The sequence below is a fragment of the Mirounga angustirostris genome, unplaced genomic scaffold (assembly GCF_029215605.1).
Source record: "Mirounga angustirostris isolate CCGP_5_RB_7025 unplaced genomic scaffold, mMirAng1.0.hap1 SCAF_4, whole genome shotgun sequence".
Lineage (NCBI taxonomy): Eukaryota > Metazoa > Chordata > Mammalia > Carnivora > Phocidae > Mirounga > Mirounga angustirostris.
The window spans coordinates 189,690,271-189,715,696 of NW_026991712.1; the positions used below are offsets into that span (position 1 = coordinate 189,690,271).

The window sequence follows — 25,426 nt, forward strand, 5'->3', positions numbered from 1 at the left end:
AGTGCCCCAAAAGGATGCAGTACGCCAGAACCCGGCCCCTGCGTGCTGGGCTGGGGGGGGCCTGGGAGGGCCCTGGGGCTTCTCTGATGGAAACTGACTCCCTACACCCCCAGCCCCCAGCCCCTCGCCCCTCTGCCTTTCTGTGGCCTGGAGCGTGCCCCTTGGAGGGAGTAGTAGAGGTGGATGCTAACCAGGGAGGGTGGTCTGGGGCTGGTCCCGTCTCCTGGGCAAGCCCTGACCCTGCAAGCTGGCCGTGGGCACCGTGTCCTCCTGTCCCCCAGCCCCCCAGCCCCCACAGTGTGTTTGTGGTTCCAAGGAGTGTGGAGGTTCAGCCCGGGGCTTTCCGCTCACGCAGGAAGGGTAACCGGGGAGGAACACATACCGTAGCCACCAGGTGGAATCGCTGGTTTTATTACAAAGCAGCCCAAGGTCACCAAGTGCCTTGGCCTGGCCCGACCCTTCTTCCCAGCTGCCCCGAGCTGAGGAAGGCTCCACCAGATGCCTGCATACACCTACACACAGGTATACACAGGTATGTTGACACACTTAGAAACGTACACGCGTTTACACGACACCGACCAAACAGGCACACTCCCCTGTGGAGGCCCCCCCCCCCCCCGCCTCGCACGCGCACACACAGCTACGCAGCAGACTAGAGTCGGGAATCCAGAGTGGTAGGGACACTCGCTCCCCTCCCCCTGCCCTGGTGCCTGAGTGAGGCCGCCACTGGGCAGGTGGCTGGGCACCCTGGTGCCTGCCTGCAGACCCCAGTGCTGCTTCCTGGGCCCTGGGCTTGGCTTGGCTAGCTGGGGTGGCTCTGTGGGGCTGGTCCGGTTCACCCTGGGCAGCCAGGAGAGCCCACCGCTGCCATGTCCCTCAGGATCAGAACAAGTCCGGCTGGCTCAGGTGTGGGGAGGCTGGGCCCCTCACTTGGCCTAACTCTTCAGCAAAGACTCCTGCCAGAGCTCCGGGAAGCGTCGTGGGAGATGAGGCCAGCAGGTCCCCCCAGATGATTAATGTCATCCCTGCGGTCAGTGGGCAACTGGTTGGCTTCTGGCGTGGCGTGGGATGGCACCGTGGCTGCCCCTGGCTGGGACCCCCGAGCTCTGCGGAGCCAGCGGCAGCCCTGTAGGAGCATGAGGGCTATGGCGTCGAGCAGCAGCTCCAGCAGCTCCAGGACAGAGAGGACCGATGAGCCGAACCACAGGCTCCAGAGGCTGCCCGTGGCTGAAAGCAGCTGGGGCACCTGCAGGCCCCAGTGGGCGGTCAGCAGGTGCACGGGGCTGTGCCCCAGGCTGGCCAGCCGCCGGTCCTGCCCCCACCACAGCCCCTGGCTCACAGCTGGCTCACCGAGTAAACGGGCGTCTCGTCCACCGTACGGTAGTTGAGCTCCTGGTAGAAGATGTTCACCTTGGCCACGTTGCTCCTCGGGCAAGGCAGAGGTGTGAGGGGCTGGGCCCTGGGCCCACACGGCAGGGCCCCTCTTTGGGGTACTGAGGACAAGGTTGGCAGAGGGAGGGGCCTCTGGAGGGGGAGTGCACCCACCTGAGGCCTGGGCTCTGGCTCAGGCTCCTGTGGCGTCGCTTGCCCAGCACGGCCAGGATCCAGTCCTGTGCACAGAAAAGGCTCACTGGGGCTGCAGCTTCTCGCAGCCCTCAGGGCGCTGTGCAGCCAGTGTTAAGAGCAGGGACCACAGAGCACAGCTGGTCCAGGGTGAGCCTTTGGGACCTGTGAGACCCACCTGCTTGCCTGCCCCTTACCCACCCCTTCGGGGCACTCACGGCTGACTTGGAGGAAGGCCATCTGGAGGTCCTGGCAGAGAGCTTGTAGAAAGACTCCCTGGGAGAGACAGACCCCCTTACGCTCCTGCTGGGGTGCTGTGGCAGTAACCCCTGACCCCGAGCCCCCACACTTGCCACTCACCTGCAGGGCCTGGGGCAGCGTGAGGTACAGGGAAGCCGGTGGGTCCCCAGGTCCTTGTAGAGGCAGTAGAAGCAATGACCTGGCGGGGTTTGTGTGTCACAGATGAACCCACTAGGCCGATGTGGGGTGGAGGAGAGGTTGCAGGTTGACAGTGCCTGGCCGCACTCCACCCCAGTGGCCGGGGGCGGGGGGTCTCACCCCAGGCCGGGTGCCTGGCGTAGCTGCCGTACTCGGCCCCTGATGGCAGGGGGTAGAAGTAGTAGCCGCAGGAGCAGGTCTCCACCATTAGCTGCTGAAAGCAGGACACGAGGCAGGCCTGGGGGGACAGCGGGGGACATGAGCTGAAGGTCCTGGGGCCGGACATCCCTCCTCCAGGGCTCGCAGGAGGGCCTGGTTCACCTCCCTCTCAGCACTGCACCTGCCCTCCCTACACCCTCCCCCACTCCCCTCCCCCTCGGCCACCCCTTCCCCTGGGCATTCCTGCCCCCCAATTCCCCAGCTCCATCTCCGCTGGCCTCCACCTCCGCTGGGCCCTGCCCCAAACCTCCCCTGGCCTCCCTCTCCCGGGGCCACCCCCCCCAGACTCCAGATCCCCCTCCCCTGACCACCTCTCTCCTGGCCTCCCCTGGTCCCTCCTGAGACGCTCCCTTTGTCCCCCCCGACGGCCCCACACTCACCTGCAGGGCATACGAGGCCTTGTAGAGCAGCTGCACGTCCACGCCCTCCACACCCTTGGTGCAGCGGCCATAGGGGCCCCCCAGCCGGTGCACCTCGTCCTGAGGGGAGGGGGCGTGCTTCAGTCCCACCGTCCCAGCCCTGGGGGCCCCAGAGTTGGGCAGGGATGTCGGGAGTGGGAGGCCTGGGGCCCTTCCTCTGCCCTGGCTCCCAGGGGCCCACCCACTTCTCGGATGCCGACTGTGGTCTCGGTGCCCGGCCGGACGCTGAAGCCCTGGTGCTCCAGGAAGGGCGTGTGGTCATGCCCATGAATCATGACCTGATGCCAGCCTCCGTGGACAGCAGAGGGAGGTGGTCCTGCCGCCCAGCCCTGAGGACCAGGCTGATCCCTGGGAGAGGAAGGGGGTGAGGCCCGGCTGGCATGGACGCCCCCTGCCCCACTCAGCCTGGGGCTGGCACTCACCATGGGTGATGCCCGGGTGCCGCGCAGCTGAGACGCCACTGAAGCTGTAGCAGCTACTGTAGGTGGGGTGGTGGAACGTTCGGAAGTGCCTGGAACCAGGGGCCACACTCGTAGCAGCCCATGACCCCATCGCGTGAGGCCTGAGGGACTGCGGCCTGCCTTACCTCTGGGCGAAGCCGTGTGCAGCCAGCCGGACCCCGGGTTGGCACCCACGCCCGCAGTGGGGAAGCAGCCCGCTGCCCCGCGCCCACTCACCGGGCCTGGCAGTCCTGGTCGTCGAATCGGCAGGAGAAGACAAAGCGGCCTCCGTCCTCGCAGGCGGGGGGTGTCAGGGCCAAGATGTTCACGTAGTGGAAGCGGTACCACTGCTGGATGGCTGTCACGGCTGACGAGAAGGCCCGGTAGAAGCAGTCTCCCCCGGTGCTGTTACACTGAGGGGAGCGGGGCCAGCTTAGCATGGCCTCCTCGTCCGTCCACGCCCAACTCACAGCCCTGCCGGGTGACAGCGTGCCGGGACCTCGCAGGGCTAGGGACACTCACCAGGTGGAAACCCACTTTGTTCTGGCCGCCTGGTTGGCTCAGCCTCTGTAGGCGGATCCCGCGGTCCAGGTAGAAGGCAGGCTGTGGGAGCCGGGCGTCAGCAAAGAGGACGTCCCTGTTCTCGCTGAAGTTGGATTTGTAGAGAGAGTGGATATTCTCCTGGGCAAACTCATCGAGTACCTGCAGGTGGGAGCGGGCTGAGCGTGGCCTGGAGGGTGGCAGGGCGAGGGAGAGGGGTGGGTTCAGTCAGAGCCCCCACATCAGTCCCCAGGTATTGCTGGGGAGGGTAGTGCCTATCCCCGCGGTGCTGACCCCAGAATCAGCCGGTCAAGCCTAGAAGCCCCCCGCCCCCCGTGTGGACTCCACCAGCCTCCTGGCTTGGCCACAGCTCCCTCTGTCTTTGCTCCTGTTGCCTCCCCACCCGGAACGCTGCCCTGCTCCCTTCTCCTGCCCCCCGCCCCCCACCTGAAGCCTAGCTGCAGGCTGCCCTTCTGGAAAGCTCCCTCCCACCTCCCCTCACCCTTCCCAGGCTGCCCAGCACCTGGTGTCTGGGGGGCACTGACCACGCCAAGCTCCAGCTGGCTCTTCTTGGTCCCTGAACACCCTCCCCACCACCACCGTCCAGAGCAGAGGTCTCAGAGCTCCCGACTGGGCGCAGGGGTGCAGTGGGGTGGGGTCATCAACGAGCCGGTGGGCCCTCCACTGCGACCACACCGGGGAGGTGCCCCCAGGCTGCGCAGGTGGGGAGGCAGCACCACTCACCTGTGTGGGTTCATGTCGCACAGAGTGACGGCTGGGAAGAGCCTCAGCTCCGAGTGCACGGACACGGTCATGATGACCGGGTGACGCCAGTATTGTGCTAAGAGGAGCCCGAACTGCCAGCAGAACACCCCCAGGGCGCCCACCAGCAGCAGCCCCCAGGACGCCATCTGGAGGCCGTTCTGGCTGGAGCAGACGAGGTGATGGCCCCGTGGATGGTGGCGTTGGCGCAGAAGAAGGTGAACAGCTCCCCGAAGGAGGTGTGCAGCTCCACCAGCCTCTCTCTGGGCCTGCCCTCCAGCAGTGGTGGCGGGGGCCGCTGGGCCTCACGGAACGTCGGGCAGCCACCGGCTGCATGGGCCGTGGCTCCCACCTGCGGCCAAGGAGCAAGCCGCCGTGTGGCCCCCGCCTGCTGCCCGGCCTGACTCCCACTCAGGCCTCCTCACCTCGGGCTGGTAGGACTGCCATTCTCTCTGTCCCTGGGAACTCCAGGGACGGTCGTGTCCCCCGGCCACCAACGGCACCGCCCAGCCCGCTGATGTTCAAAAGAGGCCCTATCGGGGGCTTGGGACCGGCCCTGCAGCCACCCCACACCACACTGGGCCGGGCACTGGGCAGCCTCCGCACGTGAGTCTTATTGCAGCCAGAGCTGGGTCTGCCGGTGGGGACAGGGACAGCAGGAAATACGGTGTCCAAGCCCTGCCCGGTACTGTTTGGACACAGGCTTACTGTCCACTCAAGTGGGGCAGGGGACTCTAGGGAAGGGCAGGCCAGGTGGGTGACCTGCTTGGGGTAGGGACTGTATTGTGTCCTTGGGCCTCGAGCCAATGTTGAAGGTCTAGGGGCCCCACAAAGACTAGACTCTGGGCCTCAATGGCCTCTACCAACCCTTAGTGGCCACGATGGCCACGTTTGATTGGGACTGACGGAGCCAGGCTGCTCCGGCCACGTCTGGGCCAAGGGTCGGGCCTGAGGACTGTTCAGTGCTCTGGGCACCCGGTGAGGCATCATCTACCGAGGTTGTCCCCAGGGAAGCCCTGTTTGTGGACCTTGGGCTTTAGGAAAAGTGGGCAGGGGGCCCGTGGGCTAGCCAGTGGTGGGGACCTGAGGGCCCTAGAGAAGTAGAGCCACAGACCCAGGGCCCCCGGACCCCCAGTCCCTCCAGCACACAGGGACATGGGACCCTGACTAGGCCACGCCTGCTCTCCCGAATACGTGTGGAGTCACCACACGGGCTTCCGGGAGACTTCCCACACCGTCTGCCTCTTGGTCTGAATCACTGGGCCTTCCTGCACCCAGGGTGGGGCTTCCTGAGCTCTGGCCCCCTCCTGAGGAACCTGGGGAGGGGGCTGAGCCTGGGGGTGCATCTGAGCCCCCGCTGCATCTCAGCCAGCCCACGCCCAGCCTGGCACACCTGAGCAGCCGGCTCCCACGTGCTCTGGGAAACTGTGTGGGAGCAGGCCAGCCGGCGGCGTGGGGCCACAGGTACAAGGCGAGGGTGGGTTGGCCTTCCTGCCCGGCTTCAGGTCTGCGGGCCTCCCACTTGCCTGGCCAGGAGCAGGTACTGGCAGGGGGTGCCCACGTTGGGTCTCACACTGCGCAGAGCTCTGCCCACATGTGTGTCCACCAGGATCACACTGGGCCTCCGAGGTGAGACAGGCCTCGGCTGTGTGTTATAGGTTAGGCAAAAGGGGTTCCAGAAGGTTCTTTCTGACTCCAGTAACCATGTTTACCCTCCTCCAGACGTGCAGCCCAGACCAGCCCCCTCCTGCCCTGGCTGGGGCTACCAGGGTAGGAAAAGGGGACGCCCTGCAGATGGGGATCTTGAGGACCACTGAGAGCCTCCAGGGCCTCCTGAGGGAAGGGCAGGGTCCAGACACCTGGGAGAGAGGGCCCCAGACACACCGAGGGATCCGAGGTGCCTCGGTTCAGACACAGCAGGAGCAGGGGTGCACTCCTGTCACCAAGCCCTCAGTCAGTGGGGACCGCGTGACCCTCTTCTCTCACCCTTTGTGCTCAAGGTGACGTGTGGGACAGAACTCCCTGCACTTCGGGTTCGAGAGAGCCCAAGAGACCCTGAGAGAGACATGACCTTCCCTCCTTGCCCCCAGCATGTGAAAGGAAGCCCACATCAGGTGCCCTCTGGTACCTGGAAGCTGGAGCCTCCTTCTGCAGGTGCCTCCTTTCTCCCGTGGTGAGGCAGCTCCAGCAGGTGACAAGACAAAGTGGGATGTGGCCGACACTGGCCAGGCAGCCTCCTGTTTATAACAGGCTGGCCGGGCGTGGGATGAGGCAGGGCAGGGCAGGGCCCGGCTGGCAGGGGCAGACACACCCACTCTGGACCCGGAAGGGGAAGCCATGAGGACAGGGATGGGGTCCTGCCCCTGGGTGAGATTTTCTTGCCCAGAGCCCTGGGGATGAGCGGTTCCTGGTTCCTAGAGGGAGAGGAGAGGCCTGTGTTGGCTGAGACCCCCTTGCACGGCTCAGCGGCTTCTCGCCGGGCAGACCCTCTGCTCTCCCACCTCCCGAAGCTCAGGCCTCTCCTGGGTCCGACACCAGCTCTGCCTGCTCCAGCAGTGTGCCCTGGCCACTCACCTCTCTGCCTGCTCTCCTTCCGGCAGGCGGCGAGGGATGCCTGCCCGGCTCACGCTGTCTGTGCGGACCACAGGTGTTTGTGACCAAGGGACGCCGGGCAGGGGCCTCCGGTCCCAGAACCCAGGTGTGTAGGGCCAGCCACTGGGACAGGCTCGGACCGTGGGAACAACTCGGCCGGGGTGTGGAGAGGACACCTGGTGCCATGTGGCCCACAGTTCACTCTTCCCAGCAGACGAGAAGGCCACTGCTGACCACACCACTTACTAAGACAACACCCCGCCCGCAAAGATGACACACCCACGTCTTGGCCATATACGTGCTAAGAACACACAGCACATTCAGGGTCTGGATCACACCGTCTTGGGGGTTGAAGTCCTTGGCCTCAGTGTGGCTGAAGGCAGGACACCCAGTTAACCCCAGTCCCAGGATGACCCACCACCTCTGGCCCCAGTGGGGGATCCAGCATGTCCCCAGGATGACCCGGCGGTCTCACCCTCCCTAATAAGCAGACCCTCAGCCTGGTCCCAGGTTTGAGGGTGTGGCTCAGGCCCTACTGCCCCCCACCCCCCCGGGGCAAGCTCTAGTTTCTGACACCCCACCCCAAATCAGTGCAGAGGGCCTGGACTGGGATGAGGGAGGGAGCCTCACTTCCAGTAGGCCCTGCTGGTGGGGCCTTGGCTCTGAGGAGGGGTGAGGTCATCAGCCTGTGGCTTTGGAAGGAGGCAGATGGTCACTGGTGATGTCTGGGAGGAGGAAGTCATACGCCTGGGGAAGAACAGGCCCTGGGCTCACCTGGCTGTGGATGCGCATCGTGGCTCTGTCACTTATCGTGTGACCTTGCCCAAATTAACCTCTCGGAGTCCATTAGCTCAAGTGCAAAATGGGCCTTACTTTCCTCTTCCTGCTCAAGGCTCAGGGGTGGGGCCAGCTGGTATCACTGGTGTGGCTACCCCCTCCCTGAGCCCCGCATCAGACCCTCCAGACTCAGCACAGGCCTGGGGTGTCTCAGGCCTCTGCCACTGAGCAATTTTCCTCTGTGGGATAGGGCGGCACACTGTCCTGGGGGAGGCCTGTGAGCAGCAGAAGAGGGTCCCGGGTGCTCTGGGTAATGAGAACAGGAGTGACCTGTGGCTCCCAGCTCAGGAGGTTGAAGAAGGGAGCTGCCAGGAAGGAGGGGCCTGGAGACCCCGGGCTTGGGGAGCTCAGGTCTGGCCAGAGTCCCCTCCAGCCAAGGGCGGCTCACAGGGAATAGGAGCCCCCACCTTCCTGTGGGAGAGGGAGCCCTGGCCAGGGGCAGAGGCATGCCTGTGATGATGAGGGGCTTGAGTCACAGATCATCCAGGCAGAAGGCACAAACCTCCCTTCCCTCCTCCTGGGGAAACAGCTTGAGAACTGCCGAGGGGCCAGCATAAGGCGCCTGGGCCAGGGATCAGCGACCAGTGGGGAGGGGAGGAGGTCACCCCAGAGCCCACCTCTGGGAGGGCAGAGAGGTCTCTGGCTGCCTCAGCAGGACAGAGAGACTGCATCCAGCGGCACTGAGGTTGGCAGCCCCCTCCTCCCTTCCTGGTGCATCCCTTCTCCTGCCTCCCCAGGCCTCACTGGCCCTGGGAAGAGCAGGCTAGGGCAGGACAGGGTGACCCCAGCTCCTGGCACAGTGTAGGCCCACGTGGTCGCTCCTCAATAGCTGTAGTGAAGGGATGTGAGGACGCCTCAGAGAAGGGACAGGTGGGTGGTCCCACATCTTCCACCCTCTCCCCAGAAGGACAGTAGGATGGCTGGCCCCAATCTCGAGTACAACCCCTCTTTGGGACTTTGAGTGGGAGCCTTCATGACGCTGGGCCTAGGGGTGCCAAGGCATCCCCTTCCAGGCTGGGGCTGTCCTGTTTCATGGGGCCCCCAGGCTCAGCTTATTCACCTGTGGGTGGCCCCCCCTCCTCAGAGGCAGCTTAGAGATGGTCCTAGGGGACTCTGGTATGACAGAAGTGAAGTCTGAGCCCGTGGGCTCTGCGTATGTACCGGATTCCTGGTGGGTGTGGGCAGGTGGGGGTCGTCCTCCCTGGGCCTGGAGGCTGGCCCACCTGCTTCTAGGAGGGTGAGGGGCCTTCTTGGTGCAAATGTGGAACCTCTCCCCCCCTCCAAACACTGACCACAGGGTTAAGCAGCAGCTCCAGTGAGCACAGAGGGGACTCCCTGAGATGCCTCCAGCCAGCTGGGGGCCGGTGGGGCTCAGGGTCTGGCCAGGTGTCTCCCACTGGAAGGGCTGGGGTGTGTGCACACTTCCTGCCTGGTCACCTCCGGGCTGGCTCTTTGGGACCCTCTCTTGAGCCTGGCCAGACGGTCCCTCCCAGTCAGATGTGACTGAGGCCTTCAAGTCCCGCCCTGGGGCGGGGGTAGCAGCAACTGGTAAGGGAGATGTTTTCTTGATTCTAACACTCTTGGTTTCCTGATAGCTCTTCCGACACAGAGCCGTGGGCCCCCCCACCCAAGATGCTCAAGAGAGAAGACAGCCATCCTCTTCCTGCAGCCTGGCCATTGGCAGCGGTGGGAGGGGTGGGAAGGAAGTCTGGCAGAGAGCGCTAGCTCCAGCTTCTGCTCCAAAAGGGTGGCTTTGGGGTTGGAGAAGGTCTCAGTTGTCATTTGCCGCCAGCCTAGCTGCCCACTCCTGTCTCGACTGCTGAGGCCATCAGCTCTATGGCCAGAGGGCTGGGCAGCTTGGGCCTTGCTGACCTGGAAGGCAGCCTATGCGGGGCCGGTAGGGTGAGGGTCTTGGCAGCACCTGCCGGCCACATCTGTCTTGGGCACCTTCTTCTCCCTTAGGTGTGACTCAGGGGTGCTTGGTGATCAGGAGGTTGGGGGCTGATGCTGAGGGGTTCTGAGCTGAGTCTTCCCATCAAGATGCTCCCACATGAGTTGGCACCCCCATTTTACACAGGGACAAACTGAGGCAGGAGAGGGCCTCTACCTGCCTGAGGCCCCAGCCCCACACTGTCACTGCCTGGGCTCTGCAGGTGTGTGTGGGTTTGTGTCAGACGCACCTGGGCTTGAACCCCAGGTGCCCTGGAGTGGCCTCCCTTACATAACTTTCCATGTGCTAAAAACAGCCGGGCCCGCCCCGTGTGGGGATGGCGGAGCCCCTGGGGGAGGTGGAGGAGTGAAGGCACCATGCTGAGTGTGGCAGCAGGCGGCTGAGCTCTGGAAACTAACAGCCCCCAGAAGGAAGGCAGGCCAGGAATGGGTGATGTGGTAGGAGGCAGAAGCAGGCTGCATTCCCGCGGGTTGACTTACCTGGCTGCGGATGGACGATGAGCACGCCTTCTGGGTTCTGCCCAGGGCCTGGGGCTGCTCAGATCCTGCCTGAGATGCCCTGGGTGGGCCAGACTCAAGGGTAAGCATGGTGCCTGTCTCCTGCCAGTGGCCACGGCTGGACCTGTCGGTGCTCGGTGTCCACTGTCAATGGTTGTGTGACCAGTCACCTCGCTGACCTGTGGCCCAAGCCGAGAGGCAGTCAGGGGTAATGGTGAAGGGTCTAGAACCCTAGCTCTGTCCCACAGGGCCAGACAGTCCAACACAGCAATGGCCTCCCCAGATCTGTCTGGACTGATGACCACCACCTGCCTCAGAGTCGATATGCAGCATTCCCCCTGACATAACCTACGAGGGGACACTCCAGGACCCCACTTGGCCCTGTCCTGGATTTTCTCTCCAGGGAGGGCTGTTCGCAGTATGCTGGCTTGCTCAGCCGCCTCGCCCACCCCGCATTCAGACACCAACTTTACGATCTCCTGTGTGTCATCCTCATGTCCCTCCAAGCCTTCCCTCATGGCAGACTTGAGGAGGTGGAGGGGACCAGCTCCAGGCCTCCGCAGTCAGGGTCCTTTCCACGGACACTGGCCCTTGGAACAGTATCCCCACCTGCCTGCTTCAGGCATACTCCCATGGCCAGGTGGCCAGCTCTGCCTCCCCCTCCCCTAGGCCAGGGAGGGGACCGTGGGAGCAGAAAGCAAGCCTCAGTGCAGCGTCCACTGTTGCATAATGACCCTATTCATGGGCTGGGTGGAAAATTCAGTTGGGGAAACAGTGGAACTATTTTTATGAGGCGGGCTCTCCCCCACGGGCAGGGGCTGGACAGGCTTGCCCAGGGCAGACCCCCACCTGGCACAGGTTCTCGCAGGGCTCCCCGTCCCCGCGCCTCACTGGTGGCCAGACAAGGCCAATCAGGACGTGACCCTCAGGGGCCCGAGCGGGGTTCAGTCACCGATGGGGCCGGGGGACCCTAGTGCCTCGGGTGCTCTCCTTTACATGGCCCAGGACTGGGCCCCCCAGACCGGATCGGCCCCATCCTTTGGAAGGTAGCCGGTGGGACAGTCGGGGTCCCAGTGAACTCAAAGCAGAGTTCACGCCGGCACCTCGGGGGTCACCCTGGGCCTGGGCTTGTCTGTCTTCCCCGGGACGGCGCGCCCCGCTCTGGGACGGACCGCATCGGCCGCTGACAAGCCCTGGGGCCGCCCGCCGGACAGCATTACGGCGGAAGGATGCTTCGCAGCGCCCTGACCGCCTGACCAGATCACCTGGGAGACCAGGGCTCCAACACCGCCCACACCCGCTACGGCCCTGACCGCCAGGGCGCACGCGCCGACCGTCCGCCCTTGGCCCCGCCCCACGGAGCTGCCCGCCAGTGCGCACGCGCGGGCGTTCCGGGCCGAGAGGGGGGAGGTGGCAGCGAGACGCAGGCGACGACCGCCCGGCCGGCTAGAGCGGCCGCCCAGAGCGCCGTGCACCGGAATCGGAAGCGGGGATGCGTCTCCCCCGCCCCGCGAACAGCCATCTTGCAAGCTGAGGCGGCGGCGGCGCTGCGGCGGTTCGGTGGCCTCGGTCCCGGCGCGGTGAGGCTCTTCCCTCCCTGCTCCGGCCTCGACCACGGCGAGCCTGAGCGCGGCGGCGGCCCACGCGCGGCGACGGGGAGAGGTGAGGGGCGGCGCGGGCCGAGCCGGGCTGCGGCCGCGCGGCCGCTCCGCCGGGGCCGGCCCGCGCCCGGGCACGGGGCCGTCGCAGGGCTTGTCCCCGCCGATCTGCCGCTCGAGGGGCCCGGCCTGGAGCTTCCGTGCGCGGAAGCTGCGGTCGGTTACGGCGGGGCGCCCGGGGCTCCGGGCCGGGGAGCTCCTCGGCCAGCTTGGCGGCTTGGTCGGCCCCACGGCTGGGCTCCTGCGGAGAGGCCCCCCGCTGTGGCGCGCTTGCGGGCTCGTCCAGGACTAGCCGGCGTAGATCTTGGTTTGTAAATGTCAGCCCGAAGCAGCCCCCTAAGCTGCGCCCCGGCAGGAATGGGCGTGCGTGGGGTTGTGCCTGTTGGGTAATAACCGAGGGGAAAGTCAGGCGGGAGGAGCGGGAAGCCGCGCCGGGGTGGCTCCCCTTGGGCCCGGCCGCTGCTCGTGTGTGCCCGCCCACTTTGCACGTCTGCCGGTTACCTGCAGCCTCAGCGCCCAGCCAGGTGCAGGCATCTAGCCCCCGTTTCAGTCGGTACCGCCTGGCTGGTCTGTTTAGTTCGCATCCAGTGCCCGACATCTTCCGGGCCCAGGCAGGAGCAGCTAGAGCGAGGCAAGGCCACAGCCTAGGGGGAGTAGCGCTGGTAAGTGCGTGAGAAGGCGCTCCAGCAGCGGGAGGGCGGTGCTCTGTCCATTCCAGGTGGGGGGGGCTTAGCGTAGTCCGGCTTAGGTGGAAGGAGGCCTGCTTGAAAGCCTGGCTGTGTCGAGTAGGCACGGAACTTGCAGTTCGTCATCTGCACTGTTCTGAAGGGTTGACCTCTGGGGCAGCTCTCCGCCCAGGCCGGTGCACAAACTTCCGTGAAAGTCTTGGGCTTGGACGTGTCACGTGCCCAGTGGGTCAGTCTGGCCAAGGTCTCTTGCCACACTGTCACCTGAGTTTACGCTTACACGGAGCAGAAGAGATGTGCGGAGAAGAAAGGAACGGGGAATGGATGCTGGGCAGGTGGCAAGCCTGTGTCCATATGAGGCTGAAGGGACTCGTCCCTGTGATAATGGTTCAGGCTGCTTTCCTTCAGCTTCTGTATGTGAAAATGTTTTATTCGTGCCATTTTTTTCTTTTTCTTTTTTTTTTTTTAAGATTTTATCTATTTATTTGAGAGAGAGGATGAGAGGAGAGAGAGAGCACATGAGAGGGGGGAGGGTCAGAGGGAGAAGCAGACTCCCCGCCACGCAGGGAGCCCGACGCGGGTCTCGATCCCGGGACTCCAGGATCATGACCCGAGCCGAAGGCAGTCGCTTAACCGACTGAGCCACCCAGGCGCCCCTCGTGCCATTTTTTCTTAAATGTCTGCACTCTGTTTCGTTCAGCATAATGCACTTTTGTGGGCCTTGTCTGTAGGATTTGCAGGGAACTTGAGACATGCTTCCTACTGTGTGTAGGTGCTGTAGACTAGAGGGGCTGTGAGATCACTGACTGAAGCCCTTCCTTTCCACGAACTGAGTAGTTGAATCATAAATGTGACTTTAAAGTTTATGCCTTTGGGAGCAAGAATGAGAGGAGACGTTTGTGACTGGCCAGGCAGGATCCATCTATTTTGTGTGGCTGTCCAGTAGCCTTCATTAAGCATCCAGCCTGGCCACGTAATTAAGTGCCAACACAGTGGTATTTGAATTATCCAGTGAATTGTTCTGTATATGGCGGAGTGCTGACTTTATATGAACATTTAAAAGAAACAAGTCCAGTGTGGTGGTTCTGCTTTGGGGTTGTTGCTGTTTATTACTACGTGTTGGTCCCGGGTGAGCCGCCTGGCCCACTTGGCTTGGCCAGGAGCTTGGGGGCAGTGCTGTACGGGAAAGCATCCCTCTCCAGGCTGTTCTGTAGCCTTCCCCGCTGTGCGTTCACCAGTATCTCTGCTGGGGCCTGGCAGGCACCTGAGTGGTGTGGAGCTGGATCGCAGGGAGGCTGGTGGAGGCATTTGGCAAGGGAAATCAGGGAGGCTTTTGAGGGACTTAGCTTGGCTAGGCCAAGAAGAGCTAGGCCAGGAGGAACCTAAGTGAATTTTTTGCGAGTAGAGACCAGGCTGAGAAGCAGCCATCTGGTTAGGATGAGGAGGGGATTTGGGAGTGGGGAACTAGGAGGGGGCTAGCTGGGGCTTCTTTGTCAAGGGCTTGGCTCTGGGGGAATCTTGAAATGCTGTGATCAGAACTGTGGGTGGAGAAAGTTAATCTGACTTAAGTGTACAGAAATGGGGTGAGACTAGAAGCTGGGAGGCCAGTTGGGAGGCTGTTGTGGTGGTTAATGGGAACAATAGTGGGACCCTGCATTAGGGTGAGTGGAGTGGGGATGGGAGAAGGAGGAGAACAGAGACCCTGAAGTTTAGGGGCCCCAGAGAAGTGCGGTGGTGTGTGGAGGACTGCTCTGCAGGCCTTGGGGTGTAGAGTGAGCACACTGAGCCCTGGTTGTCGCCTAGGGGTTTAGTGCTCTGAGGGGAATTCAGCCTGCAAAGGGGCGGGAGTCCACAGACCTCTGACCTGATGGAGCTGTCGCTAGGGAAATGAGCACACAGAGGCCCTGAGGTGAAGATGAGGAGGGCCAAGCACTGTGGTGGGGGTTGGGGGTGGAGTGACTTCAGGGTTGTGCAGGTCAGAGGTCCGGGTGGAGATCCTGACCGCTGATGTGCAGGGCGTTGGCAAGATGGGCTGAGATTGCTGAGTGGCTGTGTCCGTAGCACGGGGGAGAGCAGGACAGGTATGGCTCCGATTGGCCACCACTGTCTCCTTTCCATTCCTGCGTACCCCTACGTGTCCTCTGTCTCTATCATATTTTAGACCAGTGGCTTTCACACTTTATTTTTAGCAGCAGAACTTTTTTGCCTTGCTATCTTATGGGAAACTTCAGTGTATATAGCAGTTTGAGTTGGAGCTGATCTGATGTCTGTGAGGGTGGGGAGCTCTGTGTCTTCTCTCACCATCCCTCCCCTCTGCCTCTGAGCATAGCTGAAGTGTCCCAGGGCCCCCTAAGCCAGGCCATGTTTCTTCTCTTGAGGCCTCGCTCCTGGTCCTTAGCCTTCAGTGCTGTCCTGTCCCTCCCATGCCATCTCATCTGTCCCATTCGACCTTCACTGAACTGTTCAAGTGATCTTTTTTTTTTTAGGATTTTTTAAATTTATATGAGAAGAGAGTGCCCACACACATGAGTGGTGGGGATGGGGTTGCAGAGAGAGAGGGAGAAGCTGACTCCCCGATGAGCAGGAAGCCCGATGCGGGACCCTGGGATCATGACCTGAGCCGAAGGCAGATGCTTAACCGACTGAGCCACCCAGGCGCCTCGTGTCCAAGTGATCTTTCTAACAGAAAGTCTGATCTCCCTCAAGGCCTGGGCCTAAAAACCTTTCTGCTCTGCGGCGTGGCCGCCTGGCCTTGCCTCCCTGGCCAGCCTCGTCAGGCGCCGTTTACTGTGCTGTGGCTCCGTACACAGGGGCCCAGTACTCTTCCTCGGACCCATGATGCTGCCCAAGTCCCTGTAGCTCCTTCTGTCCCTCTTCCCAGCATGGGTGTCATACTTTCAAGGGTCCCCTCTCTCTCCAGTCTCAGGGAGAGGCCCTTTCTCTGCTCCCCTGTTCCTCCCATCCACGTTTGTGCAGCGGTAGATATGTTGGAAAATGTTTAACAACAGGCTTTCGCGGGGGGCTGGTTTGGGGTGCATCCTGATTTCCATGGTATAAACATTTCATTAGCACAGAGTTGGAGAGATATGCACATCCAGGAGCACTGGTCCAGGCTGGCTTTAGCACACCTCTACTTAGAACCCTTTAAATAAGATTTTTTCGTGGCGCCTGGGTGGCTCAGATGGTTAAGCGTCTGCCCTCGGCTCAGGTCATGGTCCCAGGGTCCTGGGATCGAGCCCCACATCAGGCTCCTGGCTCAGCAGGGAGCCTGCTTCTCTCTCTCCCTCTGCCTCTCCCCCTGCTCATGCTCTCTCTCTGTCTCTCTCTATGTCTGTGTCTCAAATGAATAAATAAAATCTTTTTTTTTTTTTTTTAAAGATTTTATTTATTTTTCAACAATGAGAGAGGGAACACAAGCAGGGGTAGTGGGAGAGGGAGAAGCAGGCTTCCCGCTGAGCAGGGAGCCCAATGTGGGACTCGATCCCAGGACCCTGGGATCATGACCTGAGCTGAAGGCAGACGCTCAACGACTGAGCCACCCAGGCGCCCATGAATAAATAAAATCTTTAAAAAGAAATAAATTAGAGATGTTTTTCTTCCCATTTTGGTTCTTTGAGGACAGGAGTGAGGCTTTGGGTTTTTTTTTTTCCCTTACTTTTTGTATCTGATATTACACAAATGAAGGTTGTGCAGGGCAGACAGGAAAGGAGAATCTGCAAGTCCTGCAGGCGTCTGAGTGGGTGGGCAAGTCAGGACAACCCACAGGCCTGGGTTCTGGGTGGCTGGGATTGACTGTGCATGATGATGGGCTGCAGAAATGAAAGCAAAAGTGCGGGGCTGCTGAAGCTGTCTGCGGGTGAGGAAAGTAGTGGCGTGCCTTTTCCTTTGTTGTAAACAGAAATGTTTGTTTTCCATAGATGAGCAGCAACAGCAATAAAAGAGCTCCAACAACAGCGACCCAGCGGCTGAAACAGGACTATCTTCGAATTAAGAAGGACCCGGTGCCTTATATCTGTGCTGAGCCCCTCCCTTCTAATATTCTTGAATGGTAAGGCTCTGCATTGCCATTCACCTGACACTGACTGGCACCTGGGTTCTCTGCTGGCTCCCATCATGGCATTGGGAAAGGTGCACTTGCTCACTGCCCCCACCCAGTGTTCTCAAATCGGGCACCGGAATTGGGAGCAGTGACAAATTAAGGCCATGTTCCTGGGTATGTCACGTGCTTAGCTCTGAGGGTTGTTCCTGGTCTGCCAACATAGGTTAACAGTGTTTTTGGAGTCAGACTATCAGCCAGCAGATAGCGGGTGTTGCATGGTCCACAACGGTAAGACGGTGTTTGTGGGACAAGGGGTTTGTGAAGGGATGGTCTGGTCTTGCATTTCTGGCTGGTTCTACTTTCTCCTTTGTGCTTTTCTGTTTTGTTTGCAAATCTTTGAGTTCAAACACCTCTTGACGGACAGCTGAAGCTCTTTGTTTGCGTGGGCAAGTGGAGTCTCTGTGCGGGGACCTCAGTGACGGGCATGGGCTGTGCCTGTTCCCCCTGCTGCAGGTCAGCCCTCGGAGGTCGGGCCTGCTTCTCCCAGAGCATCGACGTTGGGGGCACAGAGCCACCTCATGTCACCAGCTGTTCCCTGCTTGGCTTGCTTCGTAATACTTGGGCACACCGAAAAATGCAGGTTTCCAAGTACACCTCAAGAATGTATGTGAAATTAACATTGGAAAAATTGTCATTTGGCTGTAATGGTTAGAGAGGGTTCCTTTCTTGCATATTGTAGACATAAAAATACTTTGTGGAAAACTCACAAAGTACGGTCTTTAAGATTCTGTTACAAAGTGACTACACCATCTACAGTAGAAGTTCACCTATTGAATATTTGTGAATATCTGGTGTTGGCTGGACCCTACAAACCCCAGCCTTGGAGTGATTCTAAATTTGGAGAATTTGTCATCCCCAGAGCTGGCTGATTTTCTTCTCTCCCTCAGGCACTATGTGGTCCGAGGCCCAGAGATGACCCCTTATGAAGGTAAGTCTTTAATCTGAGAGGAACAAGAGGCCGTTTTACCTTCTGAATAGACCTCACCTGTCAAACACTTGGTATTTGTGAATCACGCCCTATTTTGGATGTGCATTAGTGAGATTGGACTTCCTTGGAATCCATCCCAGTATTTCTCCAGGTCCTAGAAGTGTTTGGTTTTGCCGTTGTGTTCAGTCTTTGGGGGCTATCTGTAAGTCTTAGGGTTTACCCAGCCTCTGACATCAGTAGGATCAGAGCTGGAAGACAGACCGGGTGAGCAGGACAGTGCGGCCAGTTTCTCCCGGGGTTTGTTCAGACCAGCATGAATGTTGTCGGAGGAAGGAAAGGTGTATTTATGGAGCACTCACTCTGCTGCACCCTCTGAGCTAAGTGGTTGGGCCCCTTTGTGGATGGGGCACTGAGGCTTAGGGAGGATCTGCTCTGGGTCAGCTGGACACCTCTGCTCTCCTAACTGCTGCTGAGGCTGATCCGGTGATGCCACTCAGGGTCCTCTGGTGTCATTTACAAAGTAGACCTGGGATTAGCCAGCACATTGGGGGGCTGCAGGGAGCCTGGCACCAGCCTCAGAGTTTAGGCCAGGGTGAGAGATGAGCCATGGCAGGACAAGCCCAGGGCAGAGCTGTGGCCAGGTGGGCAGTACCTTCAGCTCTCTAGCCACTGGGTCCTCACTTCAGGTGACATGTCCCTCCACATGGGGCTTTTGCATAAGATTTCACTAGAAAAGAGCCCGGCTGCTGGAGGAGAATGTTTGGCCTGTATGTCACTAACTCTCCTTTGATGCAGGAGTCCCTGTTACGGGAAGATGTGTCCTAGGGAGACAGGTGCAGAAGTCTCTTTGTAGGTTGGGTGTGTTCATAGTGACATGCCGGGGACTGCCCGAATGCCCAACAGCGGCATGTGGGCTTGATGGGCTTGCAGTGGGTTTCCTAGAAATGCAGCAAAAGACGGGCTTTATGGCCGTTTGGACAGATCATGTTAGAATGCTTGTTAAGGGGCGCCTGGGTGGCTCAGTTGGTTAAGCGACTGCTTTCGGCTCAGGTCATGATCCTGGAGTCCCGGGATCGAGTTCCGCATCGGGCTCCCTGCTCGGCAGGGAGTCTGCTTCTCCCTCTGACCCTCCTCCCTCTCATGCCCTCTGTCTCTCATTCTCTCTCTCAAATAAATAAATAAAATCTTAAAAAAAAAAAAAAACGCTTGTTAAATAGGGGCGCCTGGGTGGCTCAGTCGTTAAGCATCTGCCTTCAGCTCAGGTCATGATCCCGGAGTCCTGGGATCGAGCCCCACATCGGGCTCCCTGCTCGGCGGGAAGCCTGCTTCTCCCTCTCTCACTCCCCCTGCTTGTGTTCCCTCTCTCACTGTGTCTCTCCCTATCAAATAAATAAAATCTTAAAAAAAAAAAAAAAAAAAGAATGCTTGTTAAATATGTGTTTCTGACACACTAGGACATGAGTGCATTGTGCCTGGTTTTTAAGTTTATTTTTTTGTAGTTTTAGTATTTTCCGGATAAATAGTGAGCATTTACTAATTTTTGTATCCAGGCCTTTTGCTGCTGGAAATGAGCCTGGACAGGGGTGGAGGCAGCGGGGAGAGGAGAGGGCCGGCCCCGAGCGAAGGCATGCAGGGCTGGGACTACAGGAGACCCCCATACCCCCCAGGCCCTGGCTAGCATGGGGTCTCCTGTCTCTGCAGAAAGAGGTGCCCTCTTTTCAGGCCCCAGCCTGTCACGAATGCTTCCTGGTGTCTGGTACTCCCCTGTGCATTTCCCTGCTGGTTCTGGCCCTCAGGCTGCCAGCAAGATTCCCTTCAGACACAGAGCTTTTCCTGCTGCCCCTCCTCCCCTTTCTTTCTTCCTCCTCGTACTCTGCCTCCTCTCCCTTCACTGCCCTCCCCTGCTGCCCATCCCCTCCTCCGTTCAGGGCTACACTGCAGCCTGCAGCCCTTCCTTCTGCTGACCGCTCTCACCTGGGTCGGTAAGGGACCCCTCTGAACTGCCAGTCCGAGGGACAGATCTCAGGCCTCAGTGTCTGGGGTTCTGTGGACTCTAGTGGTATCGACTCTGGCTTTCTCCTCACTTGCTCCTCTGACTTCTGGGTGTCCTGACCCTTCCTTCTCAGTCTCTCATGGCTCCTGTCCCTGTCCCTGTCTGCTTGGCACAGTGCACTCCAGGTGCACCAACCCTAACAGTTCTGAAGCGGCCTCCTGCTAGTGTGGGTGTCACTGAAGATTCTCCCTGGATTGATTTGTAGATTTTACACAATCCTTTCAAAGTCGTAATAAAAGTTTCTTGTAGGCATACACAGATTTATTCTGAGATTTTTATTCTAGAGCATACACGGAAAGGCAGAGGATCTAGAATAGCTAAAACAAGAATAAAGTGGGAGGAGTCACTCTGCTTGATTTTTCAGACTTGTGTAGTTTCAGTGAGCAGACTGGAGGGAAATGTGGAAATGCAGGTCAGTGGAACAGTAGAGAACCCAGGAATGGTCTGGCACAGCTGTGGCCTGGGGATTTTTTTCTTTTTTCCCCACTTCGTTACAAAAGTAGTTCGGTGGAGGAAGGGCAGTGTTGAAGGGCAGCATCGTGCTGGGTGCTCTCCCTGGCCTCCTTCCAGGGCCACAGTGCTCTCTGTAGTTTCTGTCCCCAGGGCTTGGCCAAGGCTGTGCTCCTCGCTCCGTGCCCTGTGGACACTTGGAATGAAGGATGTGGGAGCTGCTGGCCTTGCACTGCTTCCCTGCCCTCCCTGGACGCTCTGTCCTCCCATGTTCCCTGCTTGGCCTCTTCACCTCTCAGGATGAGCCCTCCTGGGCCCCCCTCCAGCACAGATCCTCCCAGGATTCATCTTCTGCACTGTAAGGGGCACCGAGATGTGGAGGATGGCATGCTTCTGTGGCTCTGCGTGCGCCGCCTGCCGCATGTCGTGCAACTTGCTGTTCGCTTCTCTGGTTTGCTCCCTGTGTTGCCTCTGCCTGGCTCCTGCATGGAGCCCTTCCCTCGGTGGAAGGTTTTCACCTAGCATCTGTCCAGTAGATCGCAGGAGGTCGAGCCGCCGGGTCAGCGCAGGTATTGAGAGTTCTGTTCCCCGGCAGGTGCACACCGTGCCTCGAGGCAGTGTCTTCCCACTACCCCACCCCCGAAGCTACACGGGGCAGCCATTTCTGGTGTAGCGCTGAGCCAGACCATTTCAAACGCGCATTGACTCTTCCTGCTTCCTCTTAGGAAAAGCCCTTGCTTGTGTCACTTGCCTAGTTCCCAGTTTGGTTTTCTTTTCTTAGTGATTTTGAGTGTGTGCACTGAGTGTCATTTATAGTGTTAGTTTGTCACTGGTGGACTTGTTGGCCTGTTGGGTTGGCCTTACGAGGGACACTTGGCTCATGTCATCCGTCCACCACTGGCAGAGCTTGGAGTAGAAGACCGCACTCCTGTGAGGGGGCGGGGAGCCCAGATGGGGGGGGGGGCTACCCAAGAGTGGCTTTGGAGCAGTGATGTGTGACTCTTTGGGACTAGTGTGCCCCAGTCCTTGAAGTGGGACCACACCCAGGGTCCCGGGGGCAGCGGGGAGACCACGTGGAGGTGAGGGCAGCCCGTGAGGCCTCACTGTGCAAGCACGTGGGCATACAGACATCCCCAGGTATCGCGTCAGTGCGTGTCCTACTTCTACTTAACGTGCCCGTGGTGGCCCAAGGCTCTGCGTTTCCAAAAGGCTCCCAGGTGCAGCCCTGAGAGGGTGTGAGGCCTCAGGTAGGCATGGCCAGTGGGACTGGGAGCTGAGCGGGCAGGGCTGAAGGCCATGAAGCTAGCAAGGTCACCCAGAGTGTTGGTCCGGATCAGTTTGAAGGTGTGGCCAACAGGATTTGCTAATGGAATAGGTGTGAAATGGCGGCAGGGCCGGGGGGGTGGGTGGGTGGCAGTGGGGCCTCCCAGATTTTAGTCTGAACGCCCAAGAGGATGGAATTGCTGTTTGGGGGAGCTAGCTGGAATTCTTTCTTGGACCCGTCTGGGCAGCGTTGCCTGCATGGCCTCAGCAGGGTGGACTTGGGCATAGCTCTCCGGGAATTTCACAGAAAGAAGAGTGAGCCATTGGCAGGCATCCCAGGGGGGGGTGGCTGGAGTTTTGTTCTTTTGTGTTTTTACGGTGGGAGAAATGATGGCAGGTTTGCTTGCTGCTGGGTGTAGTTTGGTGGGGAAGGAGAAATGAGTAGCGCAGGAGGGAGGGGATCCGAATAGGGGTGACCTCCGCTGACATGCTGGGGAGGGCGGCAGGCGGGGGCCAGTGAGGAGCTCGGTGCAGCTTCTTTTCTGATGCTGTGCTCTGAGTGAGAGAGGGGATGTCCTGTGCCCCCAGTGAGACCTCCAGCAAGACTCTTGTGTTCCAGGGGTGGTCAGCTGGTGGGCACAGAGATGGGGAAGAGCGGGTGGGGTGGGATGGGAGGCCAAGGGTATTGATGCCAGCCTGAGGGCTGGCATGGGGCTGAGTGGGAGGGGTTTCCCCCCACAGGAGTTGCACTGTGGACCATGACAAGGCTCTTTCTCTGTTTTGATATAGGTGGTTATTATCATGGAAAACTAGTTTTTCCCAGAGAATTTCCTTTTAAACCTCCTAGTATTTATATGATAACGCCCAATGGAAGATTTAAGTGCAATACAAGGTAAGGCATTTTTGCTTCTCAAGTGTTGAGTGGGGTCCGGATTGGGGTGAGCTCTGTTGAGTGGGTCCCTGTTTTTCAGGCTGTGTCTTTCCATCACGGATTTCCACCCAGACACGTGGAACCCGGCCTGGTCTGTCTCCACCATCCTGACAGGGCTCCTTAGCTTCATGGTGGAGAAGGGCCCCACCCTGGGCAGCATAGAGACGTCGGACTTCACGGTGAGGGCTGGAGGGCATGGTCGCGTGTTGGGGGGCTCCCTCTCATGTCCTTGCTCCCCAGGAACACTCGCTGCTCCGCTGCTCTGGGCTTCCTCGTTCTCATCAGCAGCGGGAAGAACAGGCCGAGCCTCCTCAGGGGTCTTGGGTGGGGCAGGCAACACCACTGGTTTTATTTTTCTATTGTTTAAGTAGGACTCAAGTTTAATGTTACTAATTGATGATAATGGAGAGAAAAATAAGCCTTGATAAGACTAAATTAGTTTGTTGTGAAGAGTGAGTTTATTGAGTATTTTCAACAATGTGAAGATAGCGGCTTTTGAGGATAAAACCGTCTTTAGAATTTGAAAGAATTGAAGTTTATCTTCGGGCTGATTCTTTCCCTTCTCTTTCTTCCTAGAAAAGACAACTGGCTGCACAAAGTTTAGCATTTAATTTGAAAGACAAAGTCTTTGGTGAATTATTCCCTGAAGTCGTGGAGGTAAGGAACAGGGGCTGCCAGTCAGTTCTACCCCCTTGCACACCGGAATCTTCCAAAGAGAAGACGGTGCTGCTCTGCGTCTCTGTGCTGCAGACACACAGCACGGAGGGCACCTGTGCCCACGGGCACCTGCAGGAGCTAAGTGGCAGGCGCAGCCCCGCCCCCCTCCGCCAGGTGCCCAGGGTCAGGGGGGCTTGGATGCTGGGGTTGGAGCTGGAGAGGCCAGGGAAAGGGAACGGGACGTCAGGGCGTGGAGCTCCTCAGGTGGGCTGCTGAGCTGCAGGGAGGGCCCTTGGCCAGGAGGGGCAGGGTGAGCTGCACTAAGGTTGAGGCCACGGTGATTCCGTGTCACTTGGACCTGCTTGGTCTAGGCCCTGAGAGGTGCAGGCTTGGTGATTTTGACAAGTCCCTGGGCCCCCTCATCTGTAAGACAGAGTTAGCAGCAGCCCCCACCTCCGACAGTGGGTATCAGGATCGAATACATGGGGCTGGCGACTGCCGGCCCCACAAGTCTTTGTGGTGGATCTTAGAATCCTCCCTAGTCTTTTTTTTTTAAGATTTTATTTATTTATTTGACAGAGAGAATGAGAAACAGAGAGCATGAGAGGGAGGAGGGTCAGAGGGAGAAGCAGACTCCCCGCCGAGCAGGGAGCCCGATGCGGGACTCGATCCAGGGACTCGATCCCGGGACTCCAGGATCATGACCTGAGCCGAAGGCAGTCGCTTAACCAACTGAGCCACCCAGGCGCCCCAGAACCCTCCCTAGTCTTAAAGGAACTCGTTTGTTTAGACCAACCGTTGTTTCTTTTTGTTTTTATCTTAGGAAATTAAACAAAAACAGAAAGCCCAAGATGAACTCAGTAGCCGACCCCAGGCTCTCCCCTTACCAGATGTGGTTCCAGATGGGGAAACACACCATGGTCAGAACGGGCTTCAGCTCCTCAATGGGCATGCGCCAGGGGCTGGGCCACACCTCGCGGGGCTCCAGCAGGCCAACCGGCACCACGGACTCCTGGGCGGCGCCCTGGCGAACTTGTTTGTTATAGTCGGGTTTGCGGCTTTTGCCTACACGGTCAAGTACGTGCTGAGAAGCATAGCGCAGGAGTGAGCCACATGCCACGGCCGGCAGAAGTGGTCAAAAACGAGGGACACTGGGCCCGAGCTTGCCATGGGCTGGCTGGACGTGCCGCCGAGCGCAGGGTGGACCTGCCTGACTCCTGGGGTTAGCTTTTTAAAAACCTTGAAAAGGAAAACAAAAACCAAAGTGTGTAATTTGGATTTAGAGGAGATGCAAGATTCTCAGCTCCCTGTCCTCGCTCTGGGGTCGTTGGGGACCATGGAGCTTGGGTGTCGAGGAGGAGGGGCCTCACGCTTTGGTTTTATAGCTTATCTCCTGTATCGTCTTTTGGACCTGTTTTAGTAAACATGTTTTTCATTTTATTAGATTTGGTCACTTAAAAATACAAAACTCGATTATCAAATACTCTGCGTGCATTCTTGGTCCAGCGGAGCCCTGGCTCAGCAGGCAGGAGGAGTTTCCACAGCTGCGCCCAGCTGGCAGGGGCAGGGGGCCTGGCCGTGGGGCCCAGGGGCTGGCCAAGGACAGCCACAGATTGGGTCCAGGAGACGTGGGGCTTGGCCTCCGCATTTGAAATGTGTTTTGTTCACTTGGAAAGCAGCAGTCTCTTGTAGGAAAGTGGGTTCTTTGTTTTGCTAAAGTTGAAATCCAGCAGCTGCTTGCTGTCTGACCACAAGGTGGCACCCTTTACTTGAAGAGCCACCATGTCCTGTGCGGTCCCTAAGGCTGCTTCCAGTTCACCACCCCCCACCTCCTTGCCTCCACACCCGTGCCAGGCTGGGCCCCCCACTGCCACCTCCAGGTTCCCGGATGCTGCAGGGGGTGGCCCCTGGTGCCCGCAGGACATTTCCTCTGACCCTAGCAGCGCCCCGGGGATCTGCACCTGACAGGCAGGTTCTGTGCACTTTGGGGCTCCCCTCACACTTGGTCCAGATCTTTGCTTTACCCTAAAGGTAGGCTCACATGTTCCTTTTCGCAGCTGATCCATGTCTGCTATGGGCTCTGCCCTGGAAGATCACACACGGACTGGGCATCACGGGAAGTGAAGGCTGCCCAGGAAGGGCAGGGCCGGTGGGGTGGAGCTGGACCCCTGGCTGCCGACGTCTTCCATCAAGCGCCTGTTTGATGATTTCACTTGCACGTCATTCGAAAGCACTGTGTCTGTGGGTGCCGGGCTGAGGGGCTGTGATCTCAGAACTCCAGGGGCCACAGCAGCCTCAAGTGCAGCCACACTCTTGTACATCTTCGACATTCTTTGGTTTTTGATCGGTTTATTTAAAATTGCTCTATAATTTACCACTTGTGTGTATTTAACCCACTCTTGTGAAAAAAATCTTTCATTATATCTTTGTTCCTAAATGTTGT

At 59.2% G+C, this 25,426-nt stretch overlaps 2 protein-coding genes across 5 annotated transcripts; one reads left to right on the forward strand and one right to left on the reverse strand.

Moving 5' to 3' along the window:
• Positions 1-395: 395 nt before the first annotated feature.
• Positions 396-12,546, reverse strand: SCNN1D (sodium channel epithelial 1 subunit delta). The gene is given in 16 exon segments (XM_064590169.1): positions 396-1,246; positions 1,351-1,670; positions 1,673-1,839; positions 1,924-2,002; positions 2,122-2,239; positions 2,601-2,699; positions 2,825-2,916; positions 2,919-2,987; positions 3,062-3,150; positions 3,317-3,492; positions 3,602-3,809; positions 4,364-4,562; positions 4,565-4,733; positions 6,510-6,795; positions 10,241-10,437; positions 12,418-12,546. Coding segments are annotated over 16 exon segments (2,604 nt in total). The 5' UTR covers positions 12,451-12,546; the 3' UTR covers positions 396-943.
• UBE2J2 (ubiquitin conjugating enzyme E2 J2) lies at positions 11,684-25,420 on the forward strand. Of its 4 annotated transcripts, none has more exons than XM_045898952.3 (7): positions 11,684-11,838; positions 16,520-16,650; positions 17,589-17,629; positions 22,185-22,287; positions 22,367-22,505; positions 22,903-22,983; positions 23,807-25,420. In XM_045898952.3, the coding sequence occupies exons 2-7, from the start codon at positions 16,520-16,522 to the stop codon at positions 24,089-24,091; spliced, it is 780 nt and encodes a 259-aa protein (XP_045754908.1). In that variant the 5' UTR covers positions 11,684-11,838; the 3' UTR covers positions 24,092-25,420. The 4 variants fall into 4 exon arrangements, with proteins under 4 accessions (XP_045754908.1, XP_045754907.1, XP_064446202.1 ...); XM_045898951.3 differs by having other exon boundaries at positions 11,711-11,920; XM_064590132.1 differs by lacking the exon at positions 11,684-11,838 and adding an exon at positions 11,992-12,223.
• The last annotated feature ends 6 nt before the right edge of the window (positions 25,421-25,426 follow it).